At 33.5% G+C, this 16872-nt stretch overlaps 1 protein-coding gene across 2 annotated transcripts in view; it reads right to left on the bottom strand.

Annotated features, from left to right (window-relative positions):
• Positions 1-16872, bottom strand: part of USP22 (ubiquitin specific peptidase 22) — a 246243-nt gene that overhangs the window by 154608 nt on the left and 74763 nt on the right. For both annotated transcript variants that reach the window (XM_074281287.1, XM_074281288.1), the window contains exon 2: positions 9112-9244. In XM_074281287.1, coding sequence (XP_074137388.1) covers positions 9112-9244 — 133 coding nt within the window. The remainder of the gene's footprint in view (positions 1-9111; positions 9245-16872) is intronic.

Below are 16872 nucleotides of genomic sequence, written 5' to 3'. Positions count from 1 at the left end.
AAGTAGCTGATTTTTTTTAAAAGTCACAATATAAAAACATACAGTGATTTTTCAAAGAACTATATGGTGCTTTCTTGTAGAAACATCAGCAGCAGAGATAACAGACTAGAATTGAGCTGCTTATAGGATTTCAGTTATAGTTGATTGTTAATTTTTTTTTAATCAAGTCACAGGGTTCTTTGTTGAAAAGTTCCTTCATTCAATATTTCTAAATTAAAATCAAGCCTTTACATTTTACATTAAATATCAATAAAACCTGATGAAATGACTTAATGGTTTTAAGTATGAAGTTGTTAAATTCCATTGCTGTCCTAGACTTTTGTACTTTGTTGTTGTGGTTTGTTCTTCATTTTCAAAGAGGAGCATTACTTCATGGAGGTGATGACAAGACATGCAAAGGGAATTGGATCTAAGTGAGGGAGGGATGTGCAAGATCACTTGTCTCCCTTTCCCCTCCAGGGCCATTTGGGTCCAGGGCAAGATAGAGATCAGGACGACTGGAGATGGCCCTGGATTCTGTGGGAAAATGACTTCCCCTATTGAAGCAACTTCTCTTTCCATACTAGTCAGAAATTGAATCTCGAGACAACAAATATTAAAAAACAAGGCCTAAAAAACAGATAGGAATTCATAAAACTGTTCTTCCCCAAAGAGTCTCTGCAGACTCTGCAGTGTGGCTAGAAGCCAGATATGAAATATGTGTGTGGGCAGGGCTGCTGAATAAAGATCACTGGGCTTGGGAGTGTCAAAGTTTTAATTCCTATTTGAAAAACAAACAGATACATCAGGACAAACTAAGCTATCTTTTATAGGAGGCATAATTTAGCTGTGAGAATGCAAATGGAAGCAGCTTTTTATTCATAAAGCCCTTCTCAAAATGTGCTTCTGGACAAACTGCAGTTCCGTCCAAGAGTAAGCTGTGTTTACCTTTACCTATAATTCAGAGATTCCTATTCTGATTCCAAGACATCTTCTTTTTCCTCATCCCAATTAAACATCTTATATTCAAAGGCCAAATCCATCGATCTATTTTGCTATTGATGATGGGAACTTTCCTCACTCTCCCACTATGTATGCCAAAATAATGAATGTGCAAAGAATAGAAAAGTGGAGAGCACCATAAGCAATCTGATTTAGAAGGGAAGAATTTTAGATTTCAGAAATAAACATTAGAAATCACTTATCCCCTTTATAAAAATCAATGAATGAAAAAAGAAATCCATTAAAAATTTTCTAAATTTATATTCAACATTTCTTATTTCAATCATCTAGGTAGGCAGATGAGTGAACTGTTTTAAGATCTTTAACTATATTACCTGAATATTTTAAATCTATTATGATACCCATAGGCTTAACAAAACAAAAATAAACACACAGCATATGCATTCAAATAAAGGGTATTGATACCATATATCAGGACAACCTAGTACAGCTAAATCCCATGTGCCATTATGCCTTTAAATAAGCCCCCCACACACACACAATCTGTACTTTTGAAAGACCTTATTATTATTTTTTTTTTTTCTGGTTACAAAGACCCGAAGGATGAGGTCTGAATTAACTGATACTTATTGACTGAAATAGTATATTTTTATAAATATCTATTATCCATCCAGCTCTTATAGCAGTGTATATAGAAAACAAAAGCATGCACTCAAATCAGTGTGTACTATCTGAATCCTAAGTGCCCCAAAGCTTTCTCTACACTGCAGTAGTTCAGATGAGGGACAGCATAACCCTATAATCTGCAAGTGGCCCACCCCTACTTAAATTATCATCCTACAACTTTCTTTCAGAATTAAAAACAGAAAATCCATCTATATTCATTGTCTCCATTTCTTCTCCTTTCATTTACTTCTTGTAAAGGGGATACCCTTAAAATCTTGTCATATAACAAAACTTTTTAATCCAAATTTAACGATCTCTTAATTGCCAAATCCAATTCTCCCCCCCCAATGATATTTAACTTTTATGTAGTATTTTTTTTAAACCATATTCTCCTCTTAGCTAGTCTCCCTGTTTTCTTTCCTACCTGTTGCTACTTGTGTCTCTTCTGCTAGACTGTGATTTATATTCTATCCCTAACTGTAGGTTTCCCACAAGGAGACTATCCTGAGTCGCCTTCTCTCTACATATTCAAATTGACATTAATAGTTCTCATATGTTCAATCATTACCTTTATGTAGGAGACTCCCAGATTTGTCACACTTACCATTCCATCTTTTTTCTCCTTTACCTCATGAAATCTCCTTCTTCCTTCAAGACGCAGTTCAAATACCACTTTCTATGATTCTTATTCCCTGCTCTCCACAACTTCTAACAATCTCTTATCAATAGCTTATATTTATTTGTATTTCTTCAATATACTTATATTCTTATTGTTTCCTCCATTAGAAAATAAACTCTTGGGGGCAGCTAGGTGGCACAGTGGATAGAGCACCAGTCTTGAATTCAGGAGGACCCGAGTTCAAATCAGGTCTCAGACACTTAACACTTCCTAGCTCTGTGACCCTGGGCAAGTCACTTAACCCCAGCCTCAGGGAAAAAAGAAAAAAAAAAAAAAGAAAAAGAAAAAAAAAAGAAAGAAAAGAAAAGAAACTCTTTGCAAATAGAATGTTTTATTTATTCAATTTTACCCAGTAGTTAGCTTAGTTCCTGACAAATAGAAAATACTCCTTGAATTTAAAAAGGCAAGTTTGCAAACCTCAGACTCATTCTGACTGCCTTACTCCATCCACACATTTAATCAGTTGTTAAGTCTCAGGTTTTCAATGGTCTCATCAACAGCGTCCACACTGATCTCCTAGCCTCAATTCACTTCTTTTTCCAGTCCTTGAAACTGTCCAAGTGATCTTCCTGATAAATAGGTTTGGCCCCTGTCATTCTCCTGTTCTTGTAGACTTCTTTTAAGATCAGAAAGAGACTCATTTGTTTGGTATTTGAAGTCTCTAACAACCCAGCTGCAGGATATTATTATCCCCGTCATTTCATTCTGTGATCCAACCATACTGGCTTTCTTACTGTTCCTTAAACCAAAACTTCTTGAATTATGGGTCACCCCTAAGTAACTGAATGTGGAGGTCAAAAATTATGATTTATTATCAGTAAATGTTTGATTTGTATACCTATCTTATATATCCATCTACCCAGAGTGGCATAAACATTTCTCAGGGAAAAAAGGGGTTTCAAGTAGAAAAAAATTTAAGAAGTCTGGTCTTAAACAAATATGGAAACCCCACTTCCTTGCCTTTGTACAGCTGTCTCCCCAAGCACAAAGTATACGTTCTTAATCCCCACCTCTTAAAATTGTTGATTTTTTTCAAAGTCGAACTTAGGTGTCATCACCTACATCTATCTGTCTTGTAATAATCCCCCCTGTTAGTGTTTCTCTTTCAAAAACTACTTATATCACTTCATATTGCAAACATGTCTCATTATATGTTACACACACACACACACACTTTCCTTCCCAATTAGATTCTTGAGGACACAGATGGTTTTCTGTTCATGCACTGGTAGAAAGTAAACACATAAAAACTACTACTGGAATTCTTTTGACATGTTTTTTAGACAAACCATCTTCCAGTGGAATGGGCAGAGACAGGTTCCCAATTTTTGGAGATCTTGGAAGGTTAGAAAGCCAAATGAAGTGTGTTTTATAAAGAGATAAATTAGATAACTGCTTAAAGTCCTTCCAACTCTTAAATTCTATGAATCTATGAACATTGGACAACTAAATTATAATATTCATCTTGCAGTACAAAAAATTATTTAGCTTTTGTTATTACTACTAGTAAAGGACATAAATTAGTTTTCTACAGTATTACTACTAAAAATCTGACTCCTTCCATTATAATAATAACAAATTAAGTTTGATACCTCCATTAAAGTCTTATTTTATGTAAGCTCAGATGCTGTCTGTGTCTTATGTCTGAGTATCGTCCTGCATGACTCACTACCAAAAGGTAGTCCAAAAGGCCATTCTGGAGAGCGTTTTGGAACTATGCTCAAAAGTTATCAGACTGTGCATACCCTTTGATCCAGCAGTGTTACTAATGGGCTTATATCCCAAAGAGATCTTAAAGAAGGGAAAGGGACCTGTATGTGCAAGAATGTTTATGGCAGCCCTCTTTGTAGTGGCCAGAAACTGGAATTGGAGAATGGCTGAATAAATTGTGGTATATGAATATTATGGAATATTATTGTTCTATAAGAAATGACCAGGACCAGGAGATCATTACATACTTCAACAACAATACTGTATAATGATCAATTCTGATGGACATGGCCCTCTTCAACAATGAGATGAACCAAATCAGTTCCAATAGAGCAGTAATAAATTGAACCAGCTACAACCAGTGAAATAATTCTGGGAAATGAGTATGAACCATTCTGTTTTTTGTCTCTATTTTTGTCTGCCTGCATTTTTGATTTCCTTCACAGATTAATTGTACACTATTTCAAAGTCTGATTCTTTTTGTACAGAAAAATAACAATATGGACATATATACATATTGTATTCAACATATATTGGTCAACCTGCCATTTGGGGGAGGGGGTGAGGAGAAGGAAGGGAAAAATTGGAACAAAAGGTTTTGCAGTTGTCAATACTGAAAAATTACCCATGCATATATCTTGTAAATAAAAATCCATAATAAAAAAAAAACAAACAAAATAAATAAACTGTGTAATAAATACTCCAAGAAAACCCATCATGAGGTACAGCCAAGATGATGGAGAAAAGACCTGACCAATTTCTACTGCAATCTGCTCAAAATTCCTTTAAGTGACAACTCTAAACAATTTTAGAGCATCATGACACCCAAAAAGACAAGAGGAGAACATTTTCTGGCTGAGAACAACTTAGAGGGTCAGATGAGATCCGTGACACTAGGGTAGGAGTCCAGCAGCAGCCCTGGACCCACCCCAGTAAAGCAGCAACAAGTATAGACACCTCTCAATCAGGAGCAGTCCTGGTGGTTTCTAGACCTCTCAGCCCAGAAACATCAAGGAAAACTTGGAAGGTCAGCAGGAAAGAGCTGTGGAACAGAGTGGGAACCTAGTGTGCAATCTACACAGGTTATGACAATGAAATCCTGGCTCCAGCATCATATAGTGTGATTGGGATAGCTCTAACAATTCCAGGGTAGAAAAGAGTGCTTGAGGTCAGATTCTGAGAAGGATCTCTGAAAACAGCTACACAAAATCCCTGAAGCTTGGGACAGTGCACCCTCCACCCTGCAAAAAGAGCCCTACTTTAAATAAAATGTTAAAAGCCGAATAATAGTCTAGCAAAATGAGAAAAACAACAACAAAAAAAACCTTTCTGACCACAGAAAATTACTCTGGTGATAAGGAATATTAAAACACACACTCAGAAGAACATAAAGTCAAAGCTCTTACATTTATAGTCTCAAAAAAAAAAAAAAATTCATCTCAGGCTATGGAAGAACTCAAAAAGGAATGTAAAAATCAAGCAAGAGAGATAGAGGAAAAATTAAGAAAATAATTGAGAATGGTGCAAAAGGAAATGCAAAAGGCTAATGAAGAGAAGAATGCCTTAAAAGGCAAAACTGGCCAAATGGGAAAGGGAGGTACAAAAATTTACTGAGGAAAATAATTCCTTAAAAATTAGAATTGACCAAATGGAAGCTAATGACTTTAGGAGAAATCAAAGATACAATAAAACAAAATGTGGGGGGAAAAAAAAAACAAACAAACAACTCCCAGGTATATTATAGCGAAATTCTGAAATTCCCAGGTCAAGGGGAAAATATTGTAAGCATTCAAAAAGAAAAAAATCAAGTACAGTGGCACCACAATCAGGGTAACACAAGATTTAACAGCTTCTACATTAAAAGATCAGAGGGTTTAGAATGTGATATTCCAGAGAGCAATGGAGTTAGGATTACAATCAAGAAATTGAATATAATCTTTCAGAGGGAAAGGTGGACATTCAATAAAATAGAGGATTTTCAAGCATTTGTGATAAAAAGATCAGAGTTGAATAGAAAACTTGATTTCAAATAAAGAACTTAGGAGAAGCATAAGGAGGTAATCAAGACAAGGAAATCATAAAGGACTTAAATATCTAAAAAAAAAATAATATTAAGAGATAAAAAAGAAGGTACTGGGAGAAAGGGAAAGGAAAAAGTAGAATTGTGTAAATCATCTGCCATTAAAAAAAAAGGGGGGGCGGGCAAGAAAAAGCTTTTATGCTGGAGGAGAAAAGGAAGAGGAGAGAGTGAGTGAACCATACTCTCATAAGAATTTGCCCAAAGATGAAATAACACTCAATATGAATATAAAAATTTACCTTAACCTGCAGGAAAATAAAAGGGGAATGGGCTACAGGAAGGGGGGGACAATGATAAAAGAGAGGGCATACTAGAGGAGGCAGTGGTCAGTAACAAAACACTTGAGGGCAGACAAGGTGAAAGAAAAGAGAGAATAGGCTAAAAGGGGGGGGGGAGAAGGGAGGAGGAGGAAATATAGTTAGCAATAGGAATTGCAAAAAGAATTTTGAATCAAGTTTCCCTTTTAAGATCTTCTCAAATTTAGAGGGAACTGAGTTATATTTAAAACAAAAACAGAATCACATCCTAATTGATAAATGATCAAAAGATATGATTTATGCCCAAAGGACTATAAATTCATATATATCTTTTGACTTAACAATACTACTACTACTAGACATGAGATTTTTTTTTTTAAAGTACAATGACCTATATGTAGAAAAATATTTGTAGCAGCTCTCTTCTCAAGGAAAAAATTGGAAATTATGAGGAGTTCATCAAATGGGGATTGGCTAAATAAATTGTGCTGTCACTATCATAGGATATTACTATTATATTACATCATTATTATATCAATATCTTATTACATTAATGTTACATCATTTCTATGGGAAATGATGAGCAAGATATGCTCAGAAAAAAACCTGGAAATTCCTCCATGAACTCAAAGTGAAATGTACTGTATTCAATATTCTGGGATGATTCTGCTATTTTCAGCAATACAATGATCCACAACTTATGGTGAAAAATCCTATCAATACTCAAAGAAGAAACTGATTGTCTGTGTCTCTGTTTTTTGGTTTTTGGTTTTTTTTTTTGGATGGGGGAGGGGAGGAAAGGACAGAGGGGGTGTTACATTTATGTTTTCTTTCACAACATGACTTTTATGGAAATGTTTTGCAAAACTTCACATATGATTTTTTTAATGATGGCTGGGGGTGGAAATAAGGGAGAAAATCTAGGATTTAAACAAATGTAGGGGGGAAGCTAGGTGGCTCAGTGGATAGAGTACTAGCCCTAAAGTCAGGATGACCTGTGTTCAAATTTGACCTCAGCCACTTAACATTTCCTAGCTGTGTGACCCTGAGCAAGTCACTTAACCCCAATTGCCTCAGCAAAAAACAATAACTGAAAATTAAATTATTAAAAAATATTTTATATGTAAATGGTGACAATATTAAATAAATAAAATTTAAAACAGGGGGAAAAAAGAAAACTCATAAATTCTTCAAAAGTTCTTTATAGTGTGATTTGGAAGTGGACCTAAGTTTTTAAAGGCTACACTTGGCAGAACAATAAGCATTAACGAATCATTTACCAAGCTGGAAATACCGCATAATATTGGCTTGAAAATCAACTATACAAATCAGAGAGGTTCAATTCTGACAAAATGATAATTTTTCAGCAAGAGAAACTCACAAAGGCCATAAAACATAGATACATCTATATAGAGAGCTATAGACATGTACATATATATTCACCTTTTAAAAAAAATCTCAATTATTAAGCATAAAGTTCACCAAAGTAAAAAAATTTGTTACAACTATGATTACTCTACCTTTAAGAAATACAGTGTCAATTTACAGATATCCAAATACTATCTGATACTAACTGCAAATACTCAGTATCCAGAAAAAAAGACTTAAACTAATTACCTTATGGATACAAGTCATGTAAACAAGGCAGATGATTTATTTGCCTTAAATTCTTTAAATTTCTTTCAGAAACAAAATCACCAGTCACTTGGTTTCATAAAATCTCATTTAAAGACTCACTACTCATATGTTGGATTTTTATTCTGTGTAGTAAGACTTTTTCCATGCACATGTTTTGATTTATGATTCTATAAATCTATGTAATAATTTTAGACCATATTTTGTTCGTTCTAATGCTAACTATTCAACAGAAAAGTATTAGATCACAATGTTCACTAAAGAAGACTATAAACACTGAATTATACTAGCTAAGACTACATCCTCAGCAATCTGTTTCGATAAGTTTCTTTTCTTTCTATCATGTCAAGTTAAAAAATAAATTAAATCTATCAAATTAGACTCTTAATAAGTCTCTTCTGCCAATGTTAAGTAATCAAATAAGTTCCTAAGAAGGAAGAGAGAGAATTTTAAATAGCAACAGTCACAGAGAATAAATTCAAGACTTGCACATTGGCATTTTATGCCATGTCAATATAAATCTCCAAACTAAAGACAAAGATTTTTTCCCAAGTTTCTATATTTTAACATCTCACAGAAGCTGAAAATGAAGGTGTAAGACTCTGGAAAAATATATTAATACTACAAAGAGGTATGCAGAATGTGAAATTTACTGTTTTTCTTGATCCATTATGAAGGCATTATGATTATTAGTATAACTAAAAGTAATAAAAATCCTCTAAATACATACAACTCAAAATGGCCACTGATAGTTTAAGGTGCCAAGTTTTAAAAATTGCTTTTACTGATTTTGCCTACATTAGCTTTCCTTTCCATCTATGAACCCCAAAAGCAAACATCAAGTTTTGACATTTCATTTATTAAAAAAAATACGCTGAAGATGTTAAAAAAAATTTTCTCCATTTCTGAACTCTTGTTCTTTTATTTCAGTATATATTCATAAAATTCCCATATGGAGGACACAATGTATTATGAATTAAAGAAAAATGATGACCCACTGTAGAACTTATTTTTGGGAAAGAAGATGTATGAGGAATGACAGAATTGAATAGAAAACTGTCAACTTCCTACTACCAAAGAAAAGGGAGACTTAGAGACAAAAATAGACGTCTCTATTTAGAGATTTTAAGAGGGTAACTTACCCAAGTTATGTCGCTTTGTCTTTGCGTGCTCATGAATATGTTTCTTTGTAAAACAGCCAAAGAAGACACAGTAGAGGCAAGAATGGAGTCTATTTAAGTGGGCGCCACACATATGACAGATGCACGACTTTGCCTAGAAAACAGAAAAGAAAAAAAAAATCAAAATCAATCAAGAGCCAAGAAAAATCCAAATATAAATGATTGGTCAAAACATATGGGCCAACAGATCTGGTAGGAGAGTCTTGGAAAACCTTTATTTATTAATTGTGACTCAATCTCAAAAAGGACAATGAACAAAAGGAAAATTATATTAAAATTAAATTATGATCTCTAAAATGCTTTTCAATTCCTCAAAAATAGTCACACACTAATCACATTTATTCTATAATCTAACCTTATTATGTTTATCTTGATACTTGCCTTACATCACACTACAGACAATGAATTTCATTTATTTATTTTAGACAAGCTCTAAGTCTTTTACTTTGATCTTATTTAACATAAAGTGACAACCAAGAGCAAAGTAACAAACTTTTCATAAAAGGCTAAAACATATTTCATATTTATTTAGTGCTTTCCAGGTTAATACAATATCTTCCTCACAATTTGGTGTGATAAACAATTCAAGTATTATTTTCTCATTTAACAGATTAGAAACTGAGATTCAAAGTGGCTTGCCCTGAGTCCTACACAAAGTTCTTTCTAATGCTCCATGCTCTGCCTCTACACACAAAGACTTAAAACAACAGAGCACGGAGCCATCTTATGAGGGGGCAACCTTATAATTTCAGAAGACCATAAGCGCAATAAAACAATGGATTTTAATAATTATGACCTAAACTATGTTCAATATCCTTTGTTTAGAAAGTCAGGATGCATGTTTTGATTTTTAATCAAATTTTTGACACATTTTAAAGAGGTTGGCTTTAGTTGCAAAATGCATTACTGTAGTACACACATGGATGAGATCATATATACACTCAAGTTAGATCATCCAGAAAATTCGATTGTATTAATGATAAGCTTACTCCCTAAATTTTGATCCCAGATAAATGAGGTATCTCATTTCAAATGTTAATGTTTTCATTCTGTTCAGACAATTACTTTCAAAAACACTGCTTCCCAATTTGTATGTGACTATTGGGAAGAGAACAATCTAAGTGGTTCACTTTGATAAGAAGAGCTACAGGATGCATCATGGTTTTCATTTGGAAGTTACACTATCCTTCCCCAACAGCCACCAGGAATACAACTAGGAATATGTTTTATGCTATCTTTTGTTTAACAGATGCATTAACATATCTCTACTAAACTTTTTTCATTTCCAAGATATATTCTTGAACAAAAATTCTTTCATATTTGCTTCTGGATGAATAGGTCTGAATATGTCTAAAAAATGTCCAAGTTAAAGACTCATAGTTCTATTCATAAGTTGTTTTGATAAGCTTGAATAAAACAACAACAACAACAACAACAAAAGCAAAACTTTCCAGGTTGGCAAGTAGAAATGGTTTCATAGAAGATTAAAATATTAAAAACATCTGCTAATAATCTAAGCAGAAAACACCATCCTTCCTTTATTTTGCCAAATTCCATGCCTTGTATCATTTAAAATCATTCACTGTTCCTTATTGTAACACTCACTCAACCTCTTTAGTGTGTATCTGTGCACAAACACATATATTCACGTTCCTCTTGTTATAACAACTTTGTGCAGATTTTATACTTGTAAACAGTAAAACTTAAGTTGTATTTATCTGTGACAGAAATAATAAATAATATTTAAAGGGCAAACAACTTTCTCATAGTGGAAATAGATTTCAAGCATCCTTAACACAAGCCAATTATCTTAAATTGTTACAAAATTTGAAACACCTGGACAACTGTGTAATAAATTTTCCCAACCCTTAGCAAATTTATTTTTATTTGGATACTATTTATATGATAATGATATTATACCTACAACTTAGACTAAAATACATGATTTTATAAAGACCATAGAAAGTATTTATAATTTCTTCACCTTTAATTAAGTTTCAAGAAGTCACTTTTTTCTATATATAAAATTTACCTTAATTACAAATCCCAATTACATATTTTTGTTGTGTTAAAAAAAAAAATAATGCTAAAATGTCAATGCTAGTCAAAAGATTCAATCCTGATAAAATATAACAAGCCAGAAGCTGTCAGCAACAGGATTTAGTTTTGATGGACTGGCGGAAGGGCAGGAAAATAGGTCAGAAATGATTTCTCCAAGAGGAAAGGTCATCACCAAGGATATGAAAGGAGAGACTTTGACTCTAAAAAGACCTTCACTGACAATATCCTGGGTCTGCCTTTTTTACATACACACTTCACAAGTATCTGGGGCTGGATTTGAATTCAAGTCTTCCTGACTCCAGGCCTAGTCCTCTTTCTGTTCTGCCACCTACTTGTTATGTTTCAGTTTAATGGGAAAATAGTTACTGCATGTGCAAGGCAACACTATCTCATGTAATTTAAAAAAAACAATCAACAATAGAAGAGCTTCATCAGAACTGAAAAGACCAATCGAATTTTGTTAGTTCATTTACTGATTAAATGGTTTTATACATGACTTAGCTTTGCTGTTATTAAAGTTCATAATAAAAAATTAAGTTTTATTCTCAGAAATTTCATTGTTATTATTACACAAAATCCTCAGAACAAACATAATATAAACCTCCCAATTACAAAAGGCATTTAACAGTATTTGTGAATATCAAAATTGAGTTAAATATGGTTTAAAACTACATCTTGTACCTGTGAGGGTCAAATGAGAACATCTGTGAAATTTAAATTGCTATAGAAATAACAGCTACTCAAAGTCATTATAGTATGTACACACACACACACACACACACACAGAGCACCTGAGATATGAGAAAGGCTTTTTACCCAATGCTAATCTTTGGGATTATTAATATCAGTATTCAAAAGGGAGAAAATGGAAGAAATGGGATAAAAAGAAATCCTCAAGGGCAGAAGTGATATAAAAAGGCAGCTCAGACATATCAAGAAAGTAACGGATAAGAGACAGGAAAGCCCAAATGGCCCAAGGTTCTCTGTAAAATATTAACTGAACCAGAAAAAGTCTCCAGCACAAGAGGTATATATCTTCTATAGAAAATTTATGGAAAACCAGGATAAGGGATGAAGTGATCACTTGAAGGAAGTAGTCATATTGTTGAGATCACTCATAGATTTCACAGATCCGAAGCTGAACAGCTAATTGAATATCCTCAAAAGACCCCATAATGACCAAATGACAAAAATAACAAGAAACCTTGTGAATAATAAAGATGGATACAGTAAGAGAATAGTGATACATTTAGAATACTTGGACTCTACTTGTTGGCTGTGACTTTAACTTGTTTAACCAGTTAAACCTCAGTTTCCTTAATCTATAAAAGAAGTAAGTTGGACATGACTTCTTATGTCTCACATAATTTCATGATGCATGATCCAAAATCTAAATGATCAATATGCTGTTATATATTTCAACACAGTCATTCTGCTATTCCTCTAGAGACATGAGAATCTTTTACAATATACCAGGAGAGATCCAACTAATAGATAAATTAATCCCTTAGACTAAGTCAGGGCCTTTCAGAAACTATTACTTTATGACTCCAATAATCTTCTCAAAGATTATGTCCTTGGAAAGTTACAAAAGTTACATATTCTAAAGATAAAACTATGATTAGCTACCTGAGTTAATCCACTGGTCCAGTAGTTTTCTACTAGTAAAGTAGAGGTTTACAAAATATATAAAGATATAATCCAAATATTAATTCATGTTTTAAAACCAAACATATCAAATGCCAGATATTTCTGATTGCTATTAGTACAGACCCAGTTGAAAACTGCAGGTAAAGTGAACTATCCTCTGAATCATTCAGTTTCTAAACTCAATAAATCTATTAAAATATAAACCAATGCTGAGTCATTTCATTCAAGAATACACCAGAGTCCAAAAGCAACATGATGACCTTTCAGTGACTCATCAATGAAGAGAACCTATAAATAATCTTTCCCATATTCTCTGTTTACTATAAGAGCTACATCAATTCATCTTCTAAGATGGAGGATTTTAGCGTGTTTTTGATATTATTTCATAATTTCCATTAATCTTTCTTGCAAATGTAGTTACTTGGCACAACTAATTTAACGATGATTACAAGCTCAAAGTTAATGCTATATGTATAGTTACCCAGTGGTAAATTATTAAGTTAGGGTCATTCTTCTTCCCCTGAATTCACACACACAAAAAAACAAACAAACAAACAAACAAAAAAAACCCCTGAAATTCTATATAGAGATTCTTTTATGATTTCCTCCATGGGGAAAAAAATAAAGCTTCATCTCTGGCCTCTCTGCTCAGATACTTAATCATAGCATACATGGTCTATAAGTAAAAGTCCAGACATGTAGCACTGAAGCCCCAAGTCAAAGCATTTTAGAGATAAAAAGAAACATTAATTGATCATTTAAGTTCAAACTCCTCATTTTCACAGAAGAAGAAGAAATGGAGATCCCAATATGTCAATGACTTGAACAAGACATAAAGTTGGAAAAAGTGGCAGTTCAAGATTTGAACATAGGTCTTCTTATCACAAATATATTATAACTCCTGTTTACTCCTTAACCTTTTGAGAAATGAATTATATATGTATGAGTCACTTTCTCTAGTATCAAAAAAGTCTTTTTTGAGAGTCAGTCTAGTTCCAGCTATTTCACCTGCTGTCTATAAACAGCGACTTGATTAGGACTCCAGGAGCTTTCATTTGCCTTCCTTTCTAAAACTTACTTCAACAATATTTCCACTAGTGTATGGGTTCCTATCCAAGCATTATGGATCTGTTTAATATTTCTACAACTGGGCCAGCTAGGTGGCACAGTGGATACAACACCAGCCCTGAAGTCAGGAGGACCTCAGTTCAAATCTGCCCTCAGACACTTAACACTTTCTAGCTGTGTGACCCTGGGCAACTCACTTAACCCCAATTGTGTCAGCAAAAAAAAAAATCTACAACTGCATTTCACTAATTAGCTTCCTTTATAATTCTACTGTGTATTTAATATATAGATTTTATAAACTTAAAAGTATCATTCTGAGGAAGTGTCCTTAAGTTTTCACCCTACTCTCAAAGGGATCCATGAAACAAAGAAGATCACAACTCTAGCAGGGCTTAATGGGTTTAGTTCAAAAGGTTCTTTTTTTTTTTTTTTTGGGGGGGGGGGGTTCATTAGCCTCCTATACCATTTCTGGAGACAGTTACAGACCAATATGGAAGACAATATTGATGATGTCATATCATTATAATGAGAAGACTATTATATAAAGCAAAGAATGAACTAGGCAATTTTCAACACTTAAATTTAGTTACAGAAGTTACCAATGTATCAAACTACTCAAATGCTACTGGTTCCAGAACAATCTGGAACACTCAGTCCTCTGAAGGAAAGGAATGGGGAGATGCAAGTGAGAAGGCCCATAAAGATATGTTCAAAGATATTTCAATCTAATCTATAATATTTAAGTGAGAACTACAACGATGCTATCTTATCCCCAATTTCAAGAGAGAAACTATATTATATCTTACTCTACCTATGATTGAAACCACCAGAGTATCCAAGACCATCCAAGATTTCCTCACTAGCTTTCTGGTACCTATATGAAGACTTTTTCTTCCACACAGGAGATTTGAAAAGAGAGCATTTGCTAGCTGTTGCAAATCATCATACGAGCCCTGCCCCAAAAGGACAATGAGATTAAAGATCAGTCAACATCAAATGAAATGTCAACATGCTTTGGAGGTGTACTATTTCAAAATAAAGTTACTTGAACTTCTAATAATATAAAAGGAAATCTAAAAGGCAGTTTGAGTCACAGGTAAGAATTGATCATTTTCATAAGGTATATTTATATTTTGAAATTTACATCCATTTGGGTAGATGATTTAAAAGATGCAAAAGAATTATTAAAGAGATTAATACAAATACATCAGAATCAGGAATATTCAAACTCCTTTGAATATACACGGAAGAATGTCCAAAAACTATCTTCCATTATTTAAAAACAAGAAGCAAAACATGAAACAGGAAGAAATTAAGAAGAAAAAAAATGCATTAATAGGTACTAGTAGAAAATTAAATTCCAGTATTCTTACTAAAGGTTATGAGGAAAATTATAAAAGGACAATGTTAATATAGCACCTTTTTTCTTTCATACATCCATAAAATTTAGCATAGATTAGGTTCTTACAATTTAGAGCATTATAACTGAAAGTTCAGAAGACAAGATGTAGAAGACCATAGAAATAAACCAAAAAAAAGGTATAAGAATATGGTGGTATTGTCCATATCCCTCCCCCATCACAAGAGATCAGATTATGTTTCTGTTTTACTATGAAAATTGCATGAAGTTGTTTAGGTATGTAGAGGTGGTCATCTCTCCCTGGAATTCTAGATCTGCGTCTACAACTGTGTAACAGACATCTCCACACTGACATTCTATTATTACTTGATTCAGCATTGGCAACACTAAGTTCATGATCTAGAAACACTATTAACCTCACCATTCCTGCCACCTTCCTTCTTTCATACTCAATTTAACACCAATTATCCAGGAACTTAAATATCCATTTCAATTTTTACTATTTCCATCTCTTCCAGTCTCCAATGGGGAAAAAGAGCCCCTGTCTCCCAAGATTGTTGTGAAGATTCAAAGAGATAAAAATTGTCAAGTGTTTCTTATAAATAGTGCCTGTCCACATACTTGCACACATTTAGTATTGTTATTATTAATACTCCTTCATGAACTGTATGTTCTAGAAAAACTGGACTATCAACTGTTCCTTAGCCATGACATAGAATCTCCTACCTTATAAACTCACACACAGTCTATTTCCTATCCCTGGGATGTACTGTCTCTCAAGCTATCTTTCAGAACTCTTCCCTTCCTTCAAAGCTCATTGAAGGTGCCAGAGACGTGTCCTCTATAAAGTTCACATTAATCAAACCAGCTAAAATGTACTTTTTTTCTCCCAAATTTTCTAAGAAGATTTGTCTGAATCTGCCACTGCCTCTGACCCTATCAATCTCTAGCTTGTATTCCTGTTATCTGTGTACCTACCATATGCTGAGCCATTCCATGTTGCACATCCCATTTCACCCCTTGGATAATCGAAGTTTTTCATGGACAAGACTGATCATCAATTTCTTTAAACTTTTTATAAAAACACATAGTTTAATGCCTTGTACAGAAGTAGTAAGAGCTTAATAAATGTTTATTGAATTTGACTGAATTCAGTTTTTAATAAGGCCATTATAGTTCATACCAAAAGATGTCCCAATCCATGCCCAAAAGCCACAAAATGAAGCCTTCCTACTAGTAGCAGATTATAACTAATCTAAAGCAATCTACTTTCAAACAAAATATAGAAGGCATAAAATGCCTTATCTTTATATTATAAAGCAGTATGTAACTCATGTAATAGAAAGCAAATCAAGTTTTTAATAGTACTGAAGTCTAACAATTCAAGTAAGACTTTGTTTAGGGTATCTATAAATAAGGCATTAACCAAATGACTTATTAGGTCAATTTTAGCAGATAAAGATTTATATTGAGTCCTAAATGAAGCCTCATTTTGACATCCTTCTCCTCATAATGCTCATTAAGGAAAATCTAGTATAAAAATTACTGTTTCAGAACCAATGATCCAAGCAACTGTGCTGTAT

This window comes from Sminthopsis crassicaudata, chromosome 1 (genome assembly GCF_048593235.1).
Source record: "Sminthopsis crassicaudata isolate SCR6 chromosome 1, ASM4859323v1, whole genome shotgun sequence".
Classification (NCBI taxonomy): domain Eukaryota; kingdom Metazoa; phylum Chordata; class Mammalia; order Dasyuromorphia; family Dasyuridae; genus Sminthopsis; species Sminthopsis crassicaudata.
This window is presented reverse-complemented; position numbering and strand designations above follow the sequence as displayed.